The sequence below is a fragment of the Tigriopus californicus genome, chromosome 9, assembly GCF_007210705.1.
Source record: "Tigriopus californicus strain San Diego chromosome 9, Tcal_SD_v2.1, whole genome shotgun sequence".
Taxonomy (NCBI): domain Eukaryota; kingdom Metazoa; phylum Arthropoda; class Copepoda; order Harpacticoida; family Harpacticidae; genus Tigriopus; species Tigriopus californicus.
Genome location: NC_081448.1, coordinates 10,852,540 through 10,871,825, shown reverse-complemented (window position 1 = coordinate 10,871,825; position 19,286 = coordinate 10,852,540). Strand labels below are relative to the sequence as shown.

Genomic DNA, 19,286 nt, shown 5'->3' with positions numbered 1-19,286 from the left:
GTTTTAAATCTTGTCTTATTTGCATTGATTTATTAGGACTGGCGGCGGACGTTAAGTCACAAAATGTAAGCTAAACTTAAACAAAGGCTGCCTTTGGTTGAAAGTGGGGACAAACAAAGTCAAACAATCAACCCCGTCAAAGAGAGGAGGCGAAGGAGGTGGGAAATTCAAACTGAACGGAAATCGCCATTCTAGGGCAAAATATTGGATGTTCAAGTCAACAATTTTGTTCAAAAATGTGACCGCGATTTGACACTTTGGGGGTAGATAAAGAATCAATTACAACTAGAATCATTTTTGCATCGTACTTTGGGAAGAGGGAAAAATCGTTCAGACTAGTACATAAATTTCAAGCCCCTCAGACGTTGTGTGTGCTGAAAACTTGACAATGGTCAGAATATTAATAACTCCAAATTGCCCGTACGAAAAATTTCACAAGAGATCGTAGCTTCTTTAGTTTGATGATCACTTATCGAACGAAAATGAGTTATTCTCATTCGATATACTCTTCAAACGGACTCGGGTGTCGACGCGGTTTGCCGTTGGAAAAGGGAGGGAGACGAACAGGGGAGGCTTTGGAGTTTGGGTTCGAGAACGGACGTGGCGCCACCGCCCTTCGTTGATCTCATGCTCAGAAGTATCCGGCTGAGGGTTTTTTGGAGGGATTGCTGAAACTCGGGGTCACCTCACCAGTGTTACGTGTTGTAGAACGAAAAATATATCTTTATTCAGCCCTCTTTAGTTTTCTTTTTTATCAAGAATCTTTCCTCGGCAAGGGCCATTTTTCAGGGTGGCCGAATCCTGTACAGCTTCGGCAGTGTGACCGTTACAAGGGACAAGAAGTATTTTTCAGTTGCAAATTCATCTCTTTTAATACCTTGGGCGATCTTGAGTTCCCACTTCTCTCGAACATCATTGGGGAGCTTGAACTCCAAGATGGGGATCAGAGGCATATCAGCCATCGGTGTCACTATTTGGCTGCGGATTGGTGCCATTGATTGCAAAAGATATCTCTCACTTTCCTCAAAGCCTTCGAATCCAAGACTGACGGTTTCACTTGTTCAAGAATTGATTGAACAATATGTCTGAATACCAATTGGTTTCTGCCAAACCTCTCTCGAACTCTACAGACAACTTCTTTGTGATGCTCAGCTTTAAGAGTCATTCCTGCCAGGATTTCGGCCGCAGGTCCTCGCAATGCCTTGATCAAGTACTGCATTTTGTAGAACTTACTCACATTGGGATTTGAATGTACCTTGGCTTCGAATGATCCCCAAAAGCAAGGGAAATCGAGCGGGTTTCCCTCGAAGGTTGTGGGCCTCTTCTCTTTTTCTCATCTGGAAAAGGTATCAATTGCCCTGGTGTTCTGGCGTTCTTCCTGCAATTTCGCAATGTACCTTTGGAGTCTGTCTTTCAATTGCTTTCCCCTCCATCCAATAGGGACCTTTAAGCTGATGTCAAACTCAACCTTCTGAGAAAAGTGGTCACAAAACCTCCATTTTGATTCGTCCTTGGGCGGTCACTTGTCACATCTCATTTCCTAATACAACAGCTTAATCAAATCGACGGAGAATCTTGGGACAGTCGTCTTCCATCTTGACTGGAATCTTGGGTTAATACTTATTGTCAACCATTATCAATCAGACTCGAATCTTGTATTTTATGTAAATATTTGAGCAAACTGAACCGTTATGTCATTATGTTGCAAAAGGTTTTGCGTGTGAAGTCGAGTATCTTGAAATGCTGAATTTGTTTAATACACCTTTCCACATGCATACAAGCAGATGAGCACTTGCAGGCAGAAATCGATATCAGAAAATTTGAATGAAATGGTGAGAACGATAAAATACCTGACTAGAATGAGATATCACACTAATTATGACTAGAATTGTTTATTGCAAGAACTACTCAAACATCAAATTGATGATAACAGAAGGGGTGTAATAATGTACTAATAATTTGGGACCATGCTAGGAAAAAAGTTTTTTAAACGCACTAACTGTTTAAGAATGTTTCAGGCATAAGTGTTCCATATACAAGCAGAACGCATAAAAATGAATGGTAACGTGTACGAGATTTGACATTTAATTCCAAAAAAGGCCCATTTTCTAAAAAGCGCGTCTTCATCAAATCAGATCCTTAACGAGCTAAGAAAAGTGATCGCAAAGATTGGTGATCCCAAAGAAATGATATTGTTAACAGTCCACGGTGTTACTCACAATACTGATAAAGATTTTTTGCGTGACGTGGTCAGACAATCGTGATGGGGTCCTCACCCCCATATTTGAGCTTATTGAACTGGCCGAGATGGTTGAGTCGTCATCATCTCACCGTTGATTAGCCACACACCTTCCAACTTTGGTGATGAACGGTCTCCTTTTCTTTCCCACCCCATTGCTTTATCTTCTAGTTTGGGTACAAAAGTTTCCCGAAATTTTGTAATTTGTTACCCGCCCGCTTGGTTCCCGCCTCCATTCCCCCCCGCCGAATTTCACTCCAAGTGAACCGGCTGAGCGACGCAACACCAAATGAAATGGACTGCCCAAACGTTAGGAGTACATGCTCCAGATGAGGGGCGTCAATTCAATCGGACATCCCGGCAAAACTTGTCCTTTGTTCCTTCCATGGCCCTCCTGGCCCAACAACACTCGAAAACTGGTCTGGTAATCGAATTGAAGGCCAATTTCCTTATGCTCCACCCCAACACCCGACTATGATCAGTTCTGGTCCATCCAATCGTTTCCAGCGCAAACACGTCAAGTGAAGTACGTCCCTTCTCGTGGCCATGATCGCGGTGGCAATTCCCACTTTTATCGAAGCCCGGAATTTGGATCTAACCGACAGCAATACCGGAGGTATTAAGAGGACCAATTTCTATTTTTAGATACGATTTCATCATGGTCGCAACATTCCCTTGTTTTCGTTTTCAGGTACCCAGATCCACTTCTGTTCACGAGATTGTGTGGAACTAATCACACAGTTCTGTGCCAATTCACTCATTCCCTTGATTGCACCAAATTTCCTGGACTGCCATTTCTTTCTGTTCATATCGGTGAACGCCGCTATCTAGTTTCAGCATTGAAAGATTCTGGGTCCAACGCTACAGTGGTTCGCAAAGATCTTCTCCCTTCTCATGTCCTTGGTTATCAGCCGCATTGGTTTCAAATGCCTCGCACGTTTCAATGTGCGGCTGCCAATTCTTCCGGGGCTATCACGGGGTCCGTTTTCTTGCGCTTTAAGTTCCATAGTAGTAATGAAGAGGCTATACCATTCTATCATCCGTGCCTTATAGCTACTGATTTGGCTAAGCCTCTCATTATAGGAAATGATATTCTCGGAAGCGCTTACAAACTGTATGAGACGCCCGCATAGTTTAGTTTTTAATCGCTCAGTTTTCGTCGAAGCTCCCTTGACGAGAAATGAGGGTAATTCACACCAATTTTCAGTAGAATTTCCCCATTCCCATTATCCAGTCAAACCGCGACGGCGGCCAGTTGACAAGTGTTGATTACATTGTCATTTACCCCAAAACTGGGACCAGCGTCCTTTGTCATCTTCAAGTGGACGTTGGCTATGCAGAACTCTCTCCATCTACTCAAGCGAGGTGCATCCTCCCTTCGATCGAGAATGTCCGGGTTGGAACGGAGGTATTGCTGGTCGGAACATCTGAATCTCGATCTAGCTGGAAAATTGCAAGAATCGTCGAAGCACATCCTGACAAGAATGGAATAGTACGGTCTGTTACTGTTGAGAATGAGGTCGAACTTCTTGCCCGTCTTGCCTGACCAATTACCAAGATTTGTCCCATAGGGAAAGTCTCAGTTCCAAGTACGTAGATGTTTGGTTTTGATGAGCAATGGGAGGAGGATGTTCCGACGATATCAGAATCTAACCGCGGGCTCGGTTTGTGGTTGCTCGTCTGCCCCAAAGTAGACTCTTCTTGGTCTTGTAGGCCCTGCATTACGATAACGAGTTTTCTGGTATGATGGTCAGATGAAGAAAGTCTCATCGGGAGTATGCTTTAGTGATTCGTGGGTGTCCTTGGAAGTCGTGTGAAATATACCTTGTTACAATTTTCATGTCTTGTGTTTATCAAGGGTCGTGAGACAAGAGTACGCGGTGAAGAGAAATCTTCAACTCATACAGAGTCGTTCAGGTAAATTTACACCAGTTTTAACTTCATCCTGATCAATAACGGCGGCATGTAGAGAACACATTCTTTGTATGTGAGCAGATTAGGCTAAGTGCATAAATTACTCAATGTGTCCACCTTCCATCTCCAGCATCTTCTCCAGCCTGAACCTAAACACCTTGTAGGTATTAACTACGTGCGCGGGATTGACCTTGCCCAATGCTTATCGATGGAGGCCTTCAGGGCACTGATACTATTGTAACTGGACCTTCCCACCTTCTCTCCAACTCACCCTCGAACAAGAAGTCCATTGGATTGAGATCCGGTGAGTTAGAGGGCCAGGTGTTGGGGGGGCGGGCCAGAAATTTACGTTCTTGTCTCTGAGGAGCTGCCTTTGTGTGGAGGGGTGATGTACTGTTGACATACGAAGGGCCTCTCGTTGACCTTCTCTATCATCCAAGGAATTGCTTGATCATGGAAACACTGCTAGTAATGCTCTGCGTTGAACCGGTTGAACCCTATCCCCCTACTTTTAGACGACGGGATCCATCACATCGCCTTCACTGGATATGATCCCGAACATCGTAATGGTACCCGGATGATTCGTTCTGATACGAATGGGACGTCCTCCTTTTCCTTGGCCACCCACCTGTTCTTCTGGTTGTTGACGGACCTATCGACGTTAAAGTTTTTCTCGTCGGAGAAGAAGAAGAGGGGTCCACCTGTTGACTTCAAGTCATTGAGGAGTCTGGTCCCATTGGCTACCCTGGTCGCCCTAATCTTCTCCGTGAGGATGTGTCGCTTGCCCATCTTGTGCAACTTCATCCCCAAGTCCACCCTGATGGCCCTGGATATTGTGCTTCGGCTCACCAGTCTCTTCTTAGTGAGGCTGAACATGGGTGTGTTTGGCGCGAACCGGACGGACCGCTTCAGGCCCGCCAAGAACTTTTGGGTCCGTTTCTTGTCGCTCCTCGAGGCATGGGCTTTCCTCTTGGCATCACCACCTGCCTTCCACTTGTTGCAGACGTTGTAAACAGTCTTATTGTCGTAGTGAAGGAGCTTGATGATGGTGGCAGGGGGATGCCCCGGGCAAAGTGAGGTGGACAATCGCGTCACGACCTTCCTGTTCCATGACTTTTAGTTGGTGTAAACTCACAATTCCGTATCTTTCGCTGACTTGTCATACTTTCCCCTTCCCCCTTGCGTCAAATTGCAGAAAATATCGCACCTCACACATTGTTTTTTTGAACGCTTACATATACTTGATGAGTTACTGTTTCGACTTTTCGATTTATTGATTGATTGATTGTTTACATCTTTATTTGCACAGTTGCGGAGTGGAGAAATACTGAAATAAAGTGTAGTATTGTGACATATGCAATCAAAATCAATAAAGACGGACAGGTGGGCGTCCTGATGGTTTGAAATATAAAATTAATTGATCCAGTGAACAAATTGGCTAACAAGAAATAAAACAATGCATTGTAATTAATTGCCTCATTCATGAGAGGTACACGAATCCATTTCAAAGCATCCGTGATTTGGTTTACTTTTGTTTGGGGTGGGGTAGCTTTTCTATTGGAATCTAAAAGAATAACAAGCTTAACAATGTTTGTAATGTTTGATGATTTGACGTCTATTACCTTTGAATTTGTGCCGGTTGATTTTTGGTTTTGAATCTTGGAAATATAGAATTACAATATCAGCCAAAAGGAACAAACCAATTAGGGTTAAGTTGCAAGCCACCTAGAAAAGAAAAAAAATACCAAAAATTCAACGGAAGACATATTTGACAACTTCAATAATTTACCATCCAATTGAAGTAAGTCCAGTTTGCAAACCGTCTTGAGGTTGGACGGAACAACTCGTGGCATGAATAATACAGCGAGCTCCACATGATCAATGACCAAACAACTGAAAAAGATGCCATTTAACCAAAGAATCAATTTCAACCAGAGAGCAGGGGAATATTTCATCTTTGAGAGCTAAATGTTACTACATAAACACTAACCACAGAAAATAAAGTAACACTCGCATATTGGCAAACAATAGGAATCAGCTCATTCCTTTCATTTCTGTTCTGGAGCTCGCCGAGATAACAAGCACATCATTTTGCTCCTTAGGAGTACCGGGTGACAGAAATGTCTCCGGACACTTTCTCAAAATCGTTGTTACTAAGACAAAATTTAAAGTTGGCACAAGAAAATATGCTGCTTTCTAATTGGCCAATTTGTTTTAGAATTCATATCAATGATTGTTTGGGTGAAAGCACAAGAGTGGTGCAAGGAAAATCTTTCCTCGTTCTTGAGTAAGGAAACGCTCCAATGTATTCAGCAGGTTTGCAAAAGGTCGAACAAGTCCAAAGATGTTTCACTAGGAACATCACAGGAATGCGAGAGCTCTCGTATTACGAGAGTCTAAACAAGTTGGGATTGTAGTGTTCAGAGAAGGTACGAAAGGTATCTGATATTGTACGTCTTCAAAAGTATCCATGAGCTTTGTCCCAACCCAGGATTTAGGGTCAATTCTAGTGACCGTAGAGGCTTAATGTGCGTTTTGAGAGCACCTTCAAGTCCTCGAGAATCCAGGCTAGTTCGAACAATGAAGTCCACATCTCTTCTTTCTCGGGTTCCTTCATTGTTTAATTTGCTTCCCGCTAATATTTGTAAGGAATACGTAGGCCTTCTTGATCCGGTTGCATCTTTCAAGTCAGACTTGGCCAATTTTTTAGATAGTATTCAGACTTAGACAATGTTTTGATCAGATTACCCTACATTCAAGGGCTAACCAGATCCGCCAACTCTAATTCGTTGGTGGATCAAATATTATATGAATGTAAGATCAAGTAAAATTAATACTTTTTTCATTCTTAAAGTGCTGGGGATCCCATTCCCAGTAGCAGTAAAGAAGTCCGCAAAAAACAAGTGTCTAATTAGCATTCCAGATCAACCCTAAATTCGTTTCGTGGACCAAATTTCATTTAAAGATGAAAAGGTAAAAAATCGACGAATGATAACCTTTTATTTTCTTAGTATTGGGGATAACATTCCCTGTAGTGGTTACAAAAGCCCGTGAAAAAAACAATAATATCTGTACCGAGAAGCAACCCCTATAAGGAGCTTGGCTTGGTTAAAAAATAACCATACATATGTCAATGTTTACATATATTCCCAATTCAAAATTACACGATAAAAAGGGCCAGGAATTCAAAATGTACAACAGTTCATCGGACTTTTGGTGCTGGTAGATTTTTGGAAAAACGAAAAAAAAAAAAAAAAATTTTTTTCGAATTTTCGAAAATTTGCAAAAACGTGCCAACAACTTTTTCGAAAAAGGAAGTCTTCTCATGTCCTTGTACTCTTGTACCTTCGTCTCCTTGTATGCTCGTCATTTTTTTCCCCTTACATTTACTAAATATTTAACTAACAAATGAAAAGTAGCATTAACCGCTTCTTGCAGTTTTAAGCGAACACATTACTTTTTCTAAAAGTAACGTTATTGTTTGCTTTTTCGGTAACGGTTCAAGCAAGCCCTGCTTCTATGCTTATTTTAGTGCTTATCTTAGTGCATGACTTGGTGCATTTTTAACGCATATTTTGACCATCTCTAATAATTGGCCTTCTTTGGAACATCATAGGAAAAACTGAGAGTTGAATCTTGCTATTTATTTTAACAACTGAAGAGTCTGTCCAGTTAGTGACCCTTACCTATGGTCTTGAGCTGACCGATGTGATCTTGCACTTTGTTTTCCAGACGTGCAAATTGTCGTCCCCAAGCCACACCGGCCAGATGTATGGCCAAATAACCTGGACTTGAGACAATGCCCTCGCGATTGGCATTCACGAGATCATACCTGGGCGGATTCTCCAACACCCAATCGTAATAGCTGACCACTAATGCGCTCTCATGGGCCAGACTCAAAGTTAAAGCGGCCCTCCAACTCCAATCCACAGGAACAATTAAAAATAAGATCGAGGACAAAACCTTGGGAGAATAAAAACCTCAGTCTTGACATAACTGTACCGGGTACTTGAGTTTGTAGTTGTCAAAACGTATCAATTACTTTGGTGACAGCAAGTGTGAGGAAGAAATTCCAATGAACTCCGTATTCAGTGAGGTGCTCGTGATATCCGGATCCTTTGACTAGAACGACACGAAACAGGCCGAGAGCGATCAAGGGAAGGCTTTGAATCAACGATTTCTTTACGCCTTGCATTCTTGAGCTACCAAACGGATAATCTGACGTTCAGTAAGTAATCTTGAATTAAATAATAGTTCTGATCTACTCGTTACTCACAAGTAAGAGCCCGTGACTTTTTGGGCTGCGGGACTGAACATTCCACCCACAAACACGAACGACCCCACACCAATGTCCATCAGACCAAAGCCAAAAGACTCGGTTTTGGCAAACTTCCGCGGAAAAATCGGAAAATCCACGGCCAATATGCACACAGCCGTGGTTAGGAGCATACCGGCCCGGTAGTTGGTTAGGTAGGGGAGAAATCGATCCTAACCACGTAAATATGAAGCCTTAAGCCGATCCATAACATAGCATAGCAAATCATCCATAGCAACATCACGACTTACGTGGGAAAATCGTTCATTTAGAAACAATCGCCATGGGCGGCTTATTAAAGTAGATCGCAAGGTCACCACACCCATGACCAAAATGGCTATTAAAATTAATCCAAAGTAATAGGTCACCTCCGCGAACAAAGTTAAACTGAGCAATAACGGACAGCCAATGAGCACCAATTCCAACACAGATGTCCTGAGGGATAGAAACGAAGCAGTCAAACGAATATACCATGCCAGGTGAAAGTGGGGTGGATGGGGTGCATTCTGATGGCTTACGGGAAATGAGCGCGATGGGAGGGCCTTCGCCAAACATTGACCATACCATACAAGCACAAAGTCAGGGGCAGCAAAGCGCTGACCCAAAGAATCTCGTGGGCCGTGGTGCCCGTATGGCCGCTCACGAAGGTTTCATGCAAGACCTTATAGCCATCATCCATGGTGTCCCGGGTGCTCTGAAACACCAGAAAATCGTTCGTTGTTTTATCAACCTTTGGGTAATGAAAGTCCGATTTAGTCGTGATTATTGGTGGATGATGTCCACATGATTTTGCCTCAAGCACGCCAAACAACGGGCCCAATCGGCCGCCTGAACCAGAATATAATCCGTATTAAAGGTGGAGACGGCGAAAATGGCAATCCCAGCCTGACTCAGCATTCCGGACAAGCGACTCAGGATCCCGATCAAGGCGAAATCCAGGACACCGGCCACGCGGAACCCGTGCCAATCCGCTTTTTGAGCCGTGAATCCAGCGGGCATGGTTAATCGACTGGCACAGACGACAGACCACTCGTCCGAGGATCGGGCTAGACTGAAGAACTCTGGGGGCGGGACCGAGAAGAAGGCGGAGGGCAATTGCCGGTAGATGGGAATCTCGGGCGGGTAGTGGTAAAGGGTGTAAGTCTCCGATAATAGAATCACCCGCAGATCGCCAGTTTGAAGGCTCATCACGAACTTACACGGTCAATGCAGTTAAAGATGAAAGCCAGGGGAGGAAACTGGCTAGAAACTAACCCAGGTGAATCAGCAGGGAACGAAGGAATAAATGAAATATGATGTTGTTAATTCACTCATGTTATCATGGTCAAAGTGCTGCATTACAAAGTAGCACTAGCTTACGCAAGCGCCCTCTAGGAGATTTCCCATCGTTAAACTAAGACCCAGAAAGTACGGACTAATGTACGTACATTGAACAAGATCAAGAGCTAAGGAACAGTCTTATTGGGAACAAGTTGGAGGAAGAAGAAAAGCCTAAATGCTTTGGCTTTAATGGAGTCAATCATTTGTTGAAGATGTTGCTTTTAAGCAAGGTATGATTCTGATATTCCCAAGCCAATTGAATGACAATACCAACAGTATTACGATGGAGTTTGGCAATGAATGAAAGACTTTTTGGTCAAAGCCCACATTATTTCTGAACGGAAATACTGAACCCGTCAAATGTTTTTTCCAAGAGCTGTTATTTTTTTATTATGCCAATGGACATAGTCTAAATACTAGATACTAGTCTAAACAAAATCCCACCTTTGATGCGATACCTGAGCTTACTTTTGAAAAATCAGTTTCATATTCTATCACAGCAGCAACATTTAAAAGCATCATATTACAAAATGTGAAACATTTAGAGTGATTTTGTTTCTTTTTCTACTGTCGTAACTCAACCCCAGTGTTGCCATGTTTGTTGCCGCCACCTCACATCCAATGGGCCAACGCCAGGCATGATATTTGGTAGTCAACATTCTTAAATGGAAGCCTGTCGGATATAAGGCTACAAGAGCAACTTTGGGGCCGTGAATTTCTGCTCTTATATCCGATGCTCCCAGTTCATCGGAGGAAACCTGATGACAGGAAAACATATTTTTAAGCTATAATTTGATGTAGTTTTACGGTCCAAACAAAAAGGCAGCCATAAAAAATCGAGAAAAATGAAACAAAATGCAAGGAGGCAGTGTTGTTGGCTGTATGTTTACGCACCAAATAGTAGGTAATTTGGCACAGAATTACATACTGGCTATGAAGTTTGAAAAAAAACCCCAAGAGTTTTCCAAAAGGAAGCACGTTTGACTCCTAACTTTGTGGCAGCTTGTCAAAATCGACCAGGAGCTTTTGCCTCTCCTTGATGGAAAAAAGTGTTCTCTTGGTAGAAGCCATTATGTATGACTATTTGTTTTTTGAGAAAGTGGCTGAAAACTGGCTTTTATAAAATGGCTTAACCATTTTCCATCGAAAACTTCATTGTGGGACGCGGGAAATAAAAAGAAATATTTTGCCACCTGCAATTCTGCTCCTACATCCGACGTGGCCCAAAATTTGGTGCTCTTACTTATATCCTATGCTACTTCACTATACTTTCCTATTTTATTTCGATTCGGGGATTCACAATCCTGCTCTTCTATATTCGATTTTTACTGTAATTTCTTAGGAGTCAGTGCGGTTGTTGACCCATGAAAAAGTGGAGAGAATTTTAGTTTGGCCCGTCATCTTGCGGGCACAAGAGGGTTCCTAATGCCTAATAAAATCATCGTGGCTATAAGCGGGCCTAGGAAACCTCTCTTCCGGACCAAGGTGGCGACTGTCGGCCGGTGTCTATGATGGTCACCCTAGTCATGGTGGCCAAATGGCAACTTTGGGTGCCACTTTGGCCAAATAGCCATGCCTCCTGACATGGATGAATTCGAGTGGTAACCTTTGCTTCAAGATTGGCCATTTTCTGGAAGCTAGCTCAAGGATGTGGACTATAATACTACTTTAGTCTCTAGTAGCGCTCAATCCTGTCATTTCAAGCCGTGAAATAATTGCGCCAGCCACTCTAGCCCCGTGTGGCAACGATTTGCCATTTGTCCATTCCAAGCAACGTCTGGCAAGGACGAGCCAGCCACTCCCCCGAGTCTCGGTCTCCAAGAGTGGATCCAACTAACCGTCAGTCCACCACTGGTAATTGCTGGCTGGCTGACGACTGAGACAGGAATGGGTGGGTTCCACGATTTTCCGGCAGATTGGGGCACAACTGTCGAACCGGTGTCCTCATGGGTGGGTCTTAAGTTGCCTTCTTTCACGGACTGACGTGGCGGACGTGGCGAGTGGCGACCCCAGCCCTTTCATGGCTCATGGATGGTTACAGGGCCCAGAGTTGATGACTTCCCTATCTATTCATGCCCGTGTAGTCCGGCGTTAGCATGGCCCAATCTGAGCTTCCGGCCTATCCCGGGGGCGTGGGTGGGAGCGGGGGTGTTGGTGGGGGCACGGGCACACTCGTTCATTTAAATGTGGGAGGTGAGCGGTTCAGTACGTCGAAACAGACGTTGACTGGTCCCGCGTCGGGCGACCACTTTTTCACGTCGTTGTTGAGTGGGCGGATCGGTTCGCTCCAAGACGAGAGCGGGGCCATCTTCATCGACCGCGATCCTGGGCTGTTCCGCGTGATCCTGCACTATCTCCGCACCAAGACCTTGTCTTTGCGGGACGTGGACCTCAAGCAGTTGCTGCATGAAGCCGAATTCTACGGCATCACGTCGCTCATTCAACAATTGTCTTTATGTCTGGAATTGGACCAACCCGGATGTGGCGATGTGCTCTTTTATACCTACTTGGCCCCGCCTCTCATTCCCGCCCATGAGCGACCCAAGAAAGCGAGCGGGCCGCCGCGGGCCGGCGGGCATTCGCGCCACTCTTCGCAGGACTTGGGTCGGGGGGCTGGTAGCGGCGGGCTAGGCGTCACGGGCGGGCGAGCGCCCTTTCCGTCTGTACGCCACGCCTCGCATTCGCGCAATTCCTCGGCCGATCTGAGCCGGACTTTGGGTCGGGCTCATCCGGATCCCATGGGGCTGCTCTTCGGGGGCGGGGCCAGTTGGCGCGATCCTTTGAGTGTACAGATCGTCCAGGCCCACCAAAATTGCATTTGCGTGGCCTATCCCCATTTTGTGGCCTGCTTCAAGCAGAAGGAGAACCACGGTTTCCAGCCCGTGTTCACCAGTTTGTACTTAGAGCATTTGATTGAACGAGTGGCCATTAATGCCAAAATGGGCTCTGTCTTGCCGCCCACGGCCACGGGCGAGCCCATGAATACCATGATTGCCATTGGGTATGCCAATAACGTGCGCCTGATGGGCTTCGCCGAGGATGGGACCCGGTTGGACGTGGGCACGTTCAACTTGCACGCCTCGGTGGATCAAATGTTCTTTATCGGGACGCAACTCGTGGCCCTCAGTCCCACGGGCAAGATCGGGGTGTGGAACTCCATGAGCCAACATTGGCAATCTCAAGAGCTGTCGCCCATCACGTCCTACGACACGGCCGGCTCGTTCCTGCTCTTAGGCTCTTCCAATGGTTCGATCAATTACATCGATATGCAAAAGTTCCCTCTGCGAATGAAGGACAATGACCTGTTGGTCACCGAGTTGTACCGCGATCCCGCTGGGGACTCCGTCACGGCCATCTCGGTCTACTTGACACCCAAGACCTCGATCAGTGGCAATTGGATCGAGATTGCTTACGGGACCAGCTCGGGCATTGTGCGCGTGATTGTCCAACATCCCGAGACCGTCGGGCACGGACCTCAGCTCTTCCAAACCTTCAGCGTCCACCGCTCCCCCGTGATTAAAGTCAAGCTCTCGGAGAAGTTCCTGGTGTCGCTTTGCTCTGAATACAATCACGTCCGAACCTGGGGTGTGACTCGCTTCCGAGGCATGATCTCCACCCAACCCGGATCCACTAGTGTGTCCTCGTTTAAGATCTTAAGTCTCGAGGAGATGGACCCAAGCTTGAGTAGCGTGGCTGGCAACGATTGTGGGCCGTTCGGGGAACAGGACGATGAGCAAGTCTTCGTGCAAAAAGTGGTGCCCGACACGGACTCGCTCTTTGTCCGCTTGGCCAGCAATGGCGATCGGGTGTGCGTGATTCGATCGGTGGACGGGACTACCATCACCTCATTCTGTGTCCATGAGTGCGAAGGATCTAGCCGAATTGGGGCTCGACCGAGGCGTTTCATTATTACGGGACACTCCTCGGGAGCCGTGCAGATGTGGGATCTGACCACGGCGTTAGAGTTCTTCAATAAGAGTATGCCCACGTCTCATTATGGAGGTGGACCGAATCCCGAAGAGCTGGTCAAGCTATTGGACCACGTCGAGTTGAGCAACTCTCGGACATCGACGCCTTGTTGTGTATCTCCCTCCCCATCTATGCTGAGCTCTCAAATGTCCAATGCTCGAGTCAAGGCCGCAAATGTGGCATTCCTAAATGCTCAAGACCCTTCCAACAACACGTCAGAATAGGGTTGAATACGAAACATATTCGTTAGTTGTCAGTTTGCCGGAAGTGACGGCATGTCTTTAATCCTCTCCAAAGTATGTATTTTCACCTTCATGCATTCATGTTCAACTTCATGTTTCAAACCTCATGTTTCATTCAGTATCATGTCTGAAGTTCGATCCGAACATCTTGAGGGCCTTGAAAATGGTGGCGAGAAACAAACATTTTCAAAACAACGACTAATCTCGGGCACATTAAAATAAGTTTCAGTTGCTTCAATGCTCTCTCGATATACCTACAAAATGGATGGAAGGACGAGAAATTTGGGGGTCTTTAACGCACGAAATAGACAAGCTATTATTACTTTTTTTTTTAATCAATTGAGCTCAATTAGATAAAGCTGTCTTCAAATGAATTGGGCATAGAAAACAGCTATTTTGGGTTTTGATTGTCTTGATGAATACGTCATCTGAGAAATGTATTGTTGAAGCGAAGTGTTAAAAAGCTAGACATTAATCTCGTCTAGAAAACTAGTGCTTCGCCACCTGGATTGCTTTCCTTCTAAAACTATCCGGCAAAAAAAATACCGCTGTAAAGGTCCGTACTTGTCCTCGCTCAAAGGCTTCTGATGTCGTTGGGAAAAATTTCCGACCCCTCCATTTTGTTGACCTACGTTTGTTTAGATTCCATTGTCTATGTATTTCAACACCATACGTTTGTGTAGATTGTTATGTACCCTTTGATAAAATAAAAAATGAGATTCAGTTACGACATATGAGATGGACTCTCCTTGCTTTCATTGGCATCGGGTTTGATGGTTGTGCCCGTGAGGAAATTCCGCTTCCCGCATCTCGTCCGATTCGATACGAACCCGTGGATCTTCTTCTTATGATTGTAGAAAGCTCCTTTACTATAGAACACCATGCCGCAGTCTCCACACGGCATTTCTTTTCGAATCCCCTCATGAACAACCTTGACATGTTCGCGCAAACTGGACATGGTTCGAAACTGTTTGCCGCAGACATGGCACGGGTGAAAGAGAACCACGTCTGTGTCCGCATTCGTCAAGCCCTTCTCTCGTAAGTGTATCTTCCGGTGATCCGTATACACGTGAGGGAAATTCGTGGCGTAATCACAATCCTCGCATTTGTACTTCTCGATGCCACGGTGCGAGTCCACGTGGGCTTGAAATTGGTATTTGGACGAGAACGAGCGTCCACACTCGTCACATTGGAAGGTGAGCGTGTTCCGTTTCTTACCGGAGTCATGACTCATTTTGTGACCGCGAATTTGAGCATTCCCTAACCGTTTGGTGCAAGCCATATAATGGCCATAGAACAGGTGCGGATCCGGGGTGAAGGCGATTCGCTCCGAGCACGATGGGCAGTCGATCATTTCGTCCTCGGGGTGAAAGTGGGCGAGGTGAGCCACAAACGAACTGGCGTAATGACACATCTGATCACATTTATCACAATTGAACATGCCCCAACAATGCTTGGTCCGTCGGTGGGCGTCGCACCCGGAATCATATTTGAAGCCCTTCCCACACGCATCGCATATGAACGATTGTCGCTTGAGTTTTACTTTCCCATCGGGACCGATTGTGGCTTGCATGCCTTCCAAACTAGGGATCTCTTTCACAATGGTCTCATCGTGAACGCGACTCCGATGAACCATGAGATCGTAGCGGGTCAATGACGGCACTCCACAATCGGCGCACTTGAAGTCGCCCAACTCGTGGTATTGGGCACGATGACGAAAGAGCATAGTGTTGCCATTGAAGATCATGTTACACACCCCGCACTTTTTCGGGTCCTTCATGGCCTCCATTTCCTCGTCCTCTTGGCGCAGGTGAGCGAATTCCCGAATGTTCTCGGGATGAACTAGCTCCACATGCGCCAAAAGTCCGCTCAGAAATGTACATTGGAAGGTGCACAATTTACACACAAAATCCCCTAAGCGGTTGATACTGACCCAATGGGCCCTCAATTGACCTCGGAGCTTGAAATCTTTGCCGCAGTGATCGCACTCAAAGGGCGCTCGACCCGGATCGTTTTTCTGCCGATGTTTGTGCATTTCATCAAAATGAAGCGCTTCGATCTCTCTTTGGACCTCCTCTTTGTCGTCATCTGGATCGTATTCGGAATCCGACTCATTGAAACTGTCCGCTACAGCCGCCTTCTTTTTCCGCCCCGCTCTCTTCTTCCGCTTGACCTTGGCCTCGAGTTCATCCTCTTCATCATGGTTCATGGTCACATCCAAAGGCAGCGTTTGAAACTCCGACTTGATCGACGAATCATCCGCCTCTTTCTCGCCATTCAAATCCGAATCCGGCTCCCAAAAATCCTCATCTTTCCGACGTTTCCGTTTCGGTCGTCGTTTCCGAAGACGCATCAAGGACTCGTCATCCGATGGGGTGGCCTCATCCTTCACGGGGACCGGCTTCAAGTTCCCCACCATTTCGGGTTGGGCCTTGATTCGCCAAAATAATTCCCGACATCGCTCGCACATGAACGCATCTTCGGCTGGCGCTAAATGGGCGGATTCCGGTTGAAAAGCCACCAAACAGTCTTTCGACACAATCCGATCAAATGGAAAGTTCTGCAAGGTAAAATCGGCTTCAAATATCTTGCCACTTGGAGCTAAGGCGGCTGAGAAGCCTCGACACGCCCTCAATTCCGAGAAAGCCCGATGGATCAGGGGTGGCAACTCCGGCCAAGCCTCGAAAGAGCCTTTTTCCAAAGTTCGGCCGTAGATTCGGTGCAGAAAGACCCGTGACGTGCTATGGATCAGAAAGGTCGAGGCCCAAAAGGGCTCTTCCGGGTCCTCGGGCTTTTCGGGCGGTTCTGAACGAACGGGACGAAGAATCATGAGCCAAGGACCCACTGTCAGACCCAAGAGATGGTGGGTCGCCAAAGTAGCAGACAGATGCTGGTGGAGTTGAGCCAGGTCTGGAGGCGGGGCCGAGGGCGGGAACAGCACCGGGGCCGGGGCCAGATCGGGCACAGACTCCATGGTACATTAATGAGCTGGCGGGGGGCACCGGAGCCTAACCTGAGATTGACATACTCTAAGCAATTGTTTCCACCTTTCTTCACTTTTCTCAGACGACTAGGTTTAAGGTCAATAAACAAGGGGTCAGGGCTACCAAATATGTCGAGGCATTGAAGGCTGAGATTTGGTCAGGCTCTCAGGCCACGGTCGGGCATATGGCTTTTTTCGGTTGACAGATCGGAGGTGACCCGTCAATTTGGCAGCCCTAGAGTTTTGCTCGCTGTTTTCTTTTTGACCACAGGGTGACTGGAAAGACGTTTGAAAGACCTAAATGTAGGTGTTTGGGACCAAAAATGAGCCTAATTCATCGAGTTCCCACTTGGAAGTAACCGATCCCATTCCTCTTTTGGATGGACATATGTTAGCTATTGAGAGGTCTATATGGTTCGATTCTACTCGTTGACCTGAGTAAACAAAGAATAAAATTCGAATTCTCGGCCTGCTCTTAGTCAGCTACATAAGCTTTTGAGAGCATAACTTTGAAACGATCTACTGTGCAAGAAAATGATGTAAATATGGCTACCTTTGATTGACGAGATCTACGTTTCTTATTTATTACTTTCATTAGAAAAGTGGCTCAGTGTTGCTATGACCAAGAGCAGGCCGATTTGCCGGCAAGCTCGTTCGCAGTCCATATTTCTAGAAGTCTGTGGCTAATCAGATACAGACAAGTGATTGGCACCAAAAAACAGCCAAATCTAAAAGATATTTTGTTTAAAATAAATGAGCATAAACATGGAGGTCTCAATTTAACTGGAGATCTATCAAATTGTCGCCGTATACCCCGGTAGGCTTTGATCTCATTAGGAAACGGGGCTAAAAGGATGAGTTAGGCCTTACCTTGGATCGGTTTTCACCCTCCATCCTGTTAAAGAGGTTACTGCTGATCATTTCCAGTCAATGCAGTCCAATTTTCACGTATATTGTTGTCTATAATTCAAGATGATTGACATTTGAATTCCAGGATCGTGTAGTAGTTGGCCCCTTTTTCGCTCTGTAGTTAATAAAACACGTCTGATTCATTTTCAAGGAGTGCTTGGATGTTTTCGGCAACCACTCACATCAAAAATATTTTGGAAATTTACACAAATTCTTGACACTTGTAATTTTTATTCGAACAAGTCAAATTTCATGGTTCGTCCATCTTGTATCACTCGTTTACCTCAACTTAACTTGGCCAGCTGAAAAACTTAAACAATAGGAAAAAAATCCTGGTGGACAGAAATTCCTCTAGCTACAGCTTAAAACTGGCCATGTTCCTCTCTATAATTTCGAATGTTTATGTCGAGGGAATTTGCCTGGCTTGGAGAGCGTGACTCTGGTCAAATATGTCCAGTGTAACGTCATCCATGGCATAATACATTTTCGAGGACTTCAAATAGGCCATATTTATTCAAGGCAGCGATATTAGAGTTGTAAACGAATCTTTCAAATAACTCGAGTGTCGGCGAGCCTTTCCGCCGCGAGCTAGAATCCTCCAATAATTTTTTGCAACCCGGCTTAAGATAAATCCGGTGGCTTTCGGTTTTCGTTTCTATCAAATCTACTGAATGAAACTAGTTAAGATTAACACCTGTTTCGTCCTGTGACTACCCAAGAGTATGATATACTTGGGCACGGACTTCTAGAGATGTGGACTGCGAACGGAAGCAAATATTTCTTATGTCCTATACCGTTCCTTTTATTCCAAATAACCACTTCATACGACCACAAAATCTTGTTAAATAGAGTAGCTTGGCCAAGTTTGAGCCCAAAACTATGCTCAGGGAACTCAGGAGATACGTCCAAACTTATGTCGTAAGCACCAGATAAAATTATATTTTTTGACCTGCTCTTTGTCAGCAAACATAAGCTTTTGCCAACACAACTTTGAAACGAACTACTTTACAAGTAAATACATAACAGTGACATGCATTTCATTGAAGAGATATGCATTTCTTATTTTATTGCTTTAATAAGAAAAGTGGCTCAGAGTGGCTATGACTAAGAGCAGGCCGATTTGCGGGGCAGCTCGTTCTAGACGTTCGTGACAAGGACAATATAAACAGACTTTCCTCCCTGAACTTTGCGCAACATGAGGTAGAGTCCTAGGGTATTGCCAAACATCTCTGCCACTGTTTCTTAAGTAAATGATAAGAGCACTGCTCCTTAAATTGCAAAGAATGTCATTCCTTTGACACTTTCTTTGGTAAATTGTCTTCAAAGAGTAATGATTAAGGAAAATTGATCAGAAATTTTTAATTGTCCTTGAATTTAAATATCAGAGGGTGATAT

The 19,286-nt window shown here is 45.3% G+C and overlaps 4 protein-coding genes across 5 annotated transcripts; 2 read left to right on the top strand and 2 right to left on the bottom strand.

The window, feature by feature from the left end:
- Window positions 1–2,990: 2,990 nt before the first annotated feature.
- Window positions 2,991–5,409, top strand: LOC131886473 (uncharacterized). The gene is made up of 2 exons (XM_059234832.1): window positions 2,991–4,457; window positions 4,669–5,409. Exons 1-2 carry the CDS (start codon window positions 4,352–4,354, stop codon window positions 5,163–5,165), a joined length of 603 nt encoding a protein of 200 aa, XP_059090815.1. The 5' UTR covers window positions 2,991–4,351; the 3' UTR covers window positions 5,166–5,409.
- On the bottom strand, window positions 5,403–17,891 carry LOC131886469 (uncharacterized). Of its 2 annotated transcripts, none has more exons than XM_059234827.1 (9): window positions 17,853–17,891; window positions 8,987–9,162; window positions 8,720–8,903; window positions 8,430–8,641; window positions 8,196–8,355; window positions 7,840–8,116; window positions 5,943–6,046; window positions 5,776–5,878; window positions 5,403–5,717 (listed from the first exon to the last, which is right to left on the bottom strand). In XM_059234827.1, exons 1-9 carry the CDS (start codon window positions 17,874–17,876, stop codon window positions 5,443–5,445), a joined length of 1,515 nt encoding a protein of 504 aa, XP_059090810.1. In that variant the 5' UTR covers window positions 17,877–17,891; the 3' UTR covers window positions 5,403–5,442. The 2 variants fall into 2 exon arrangements, with proteins under 2 accessions (XP_059090810.1, XP_059090811.1); XM_059234828.1 differs by lacking the exon at window positions 17,853–17,891 and adding an exon at window positions 9,668–9,818.
- On the top strand, window positions 11,430–14,757 carry LOC131886466 (BTB/POZ domain-containing protein KCTD3-like). The gene has a single exon (XM_059234821.1). The coding sequence runs from the start codon at window positions 11,885–11,887 to the stop codon at window positions 13,979–13,981; it is 2,097 nt and encodes a 698-aa protein (XP_059090804.1). The 5' UTR covers window positions 11,430–11,884; the 3' UTR covers window positions 13,982–14,757.
- LOC131886465 (zinc finger protein 93-like) lies at window positions 14,633–17,099 on the bottom strand. Its single transcript, XM_059234820.1, has one exon. The coding sequence runs from the start codon at window positions 16,971–16,973 to the stop codon at window positions 14,724–14,726; it is 2,250 nt and encodes a 749-aa protein (XP_059090803.1). The 5' UTR covers window positions 16,974–17,099; the 3' UTR covers window positions 14,633–14,723.
- Window positions 17,892–19,286: the final 1,395 nt, after the last annotated feature.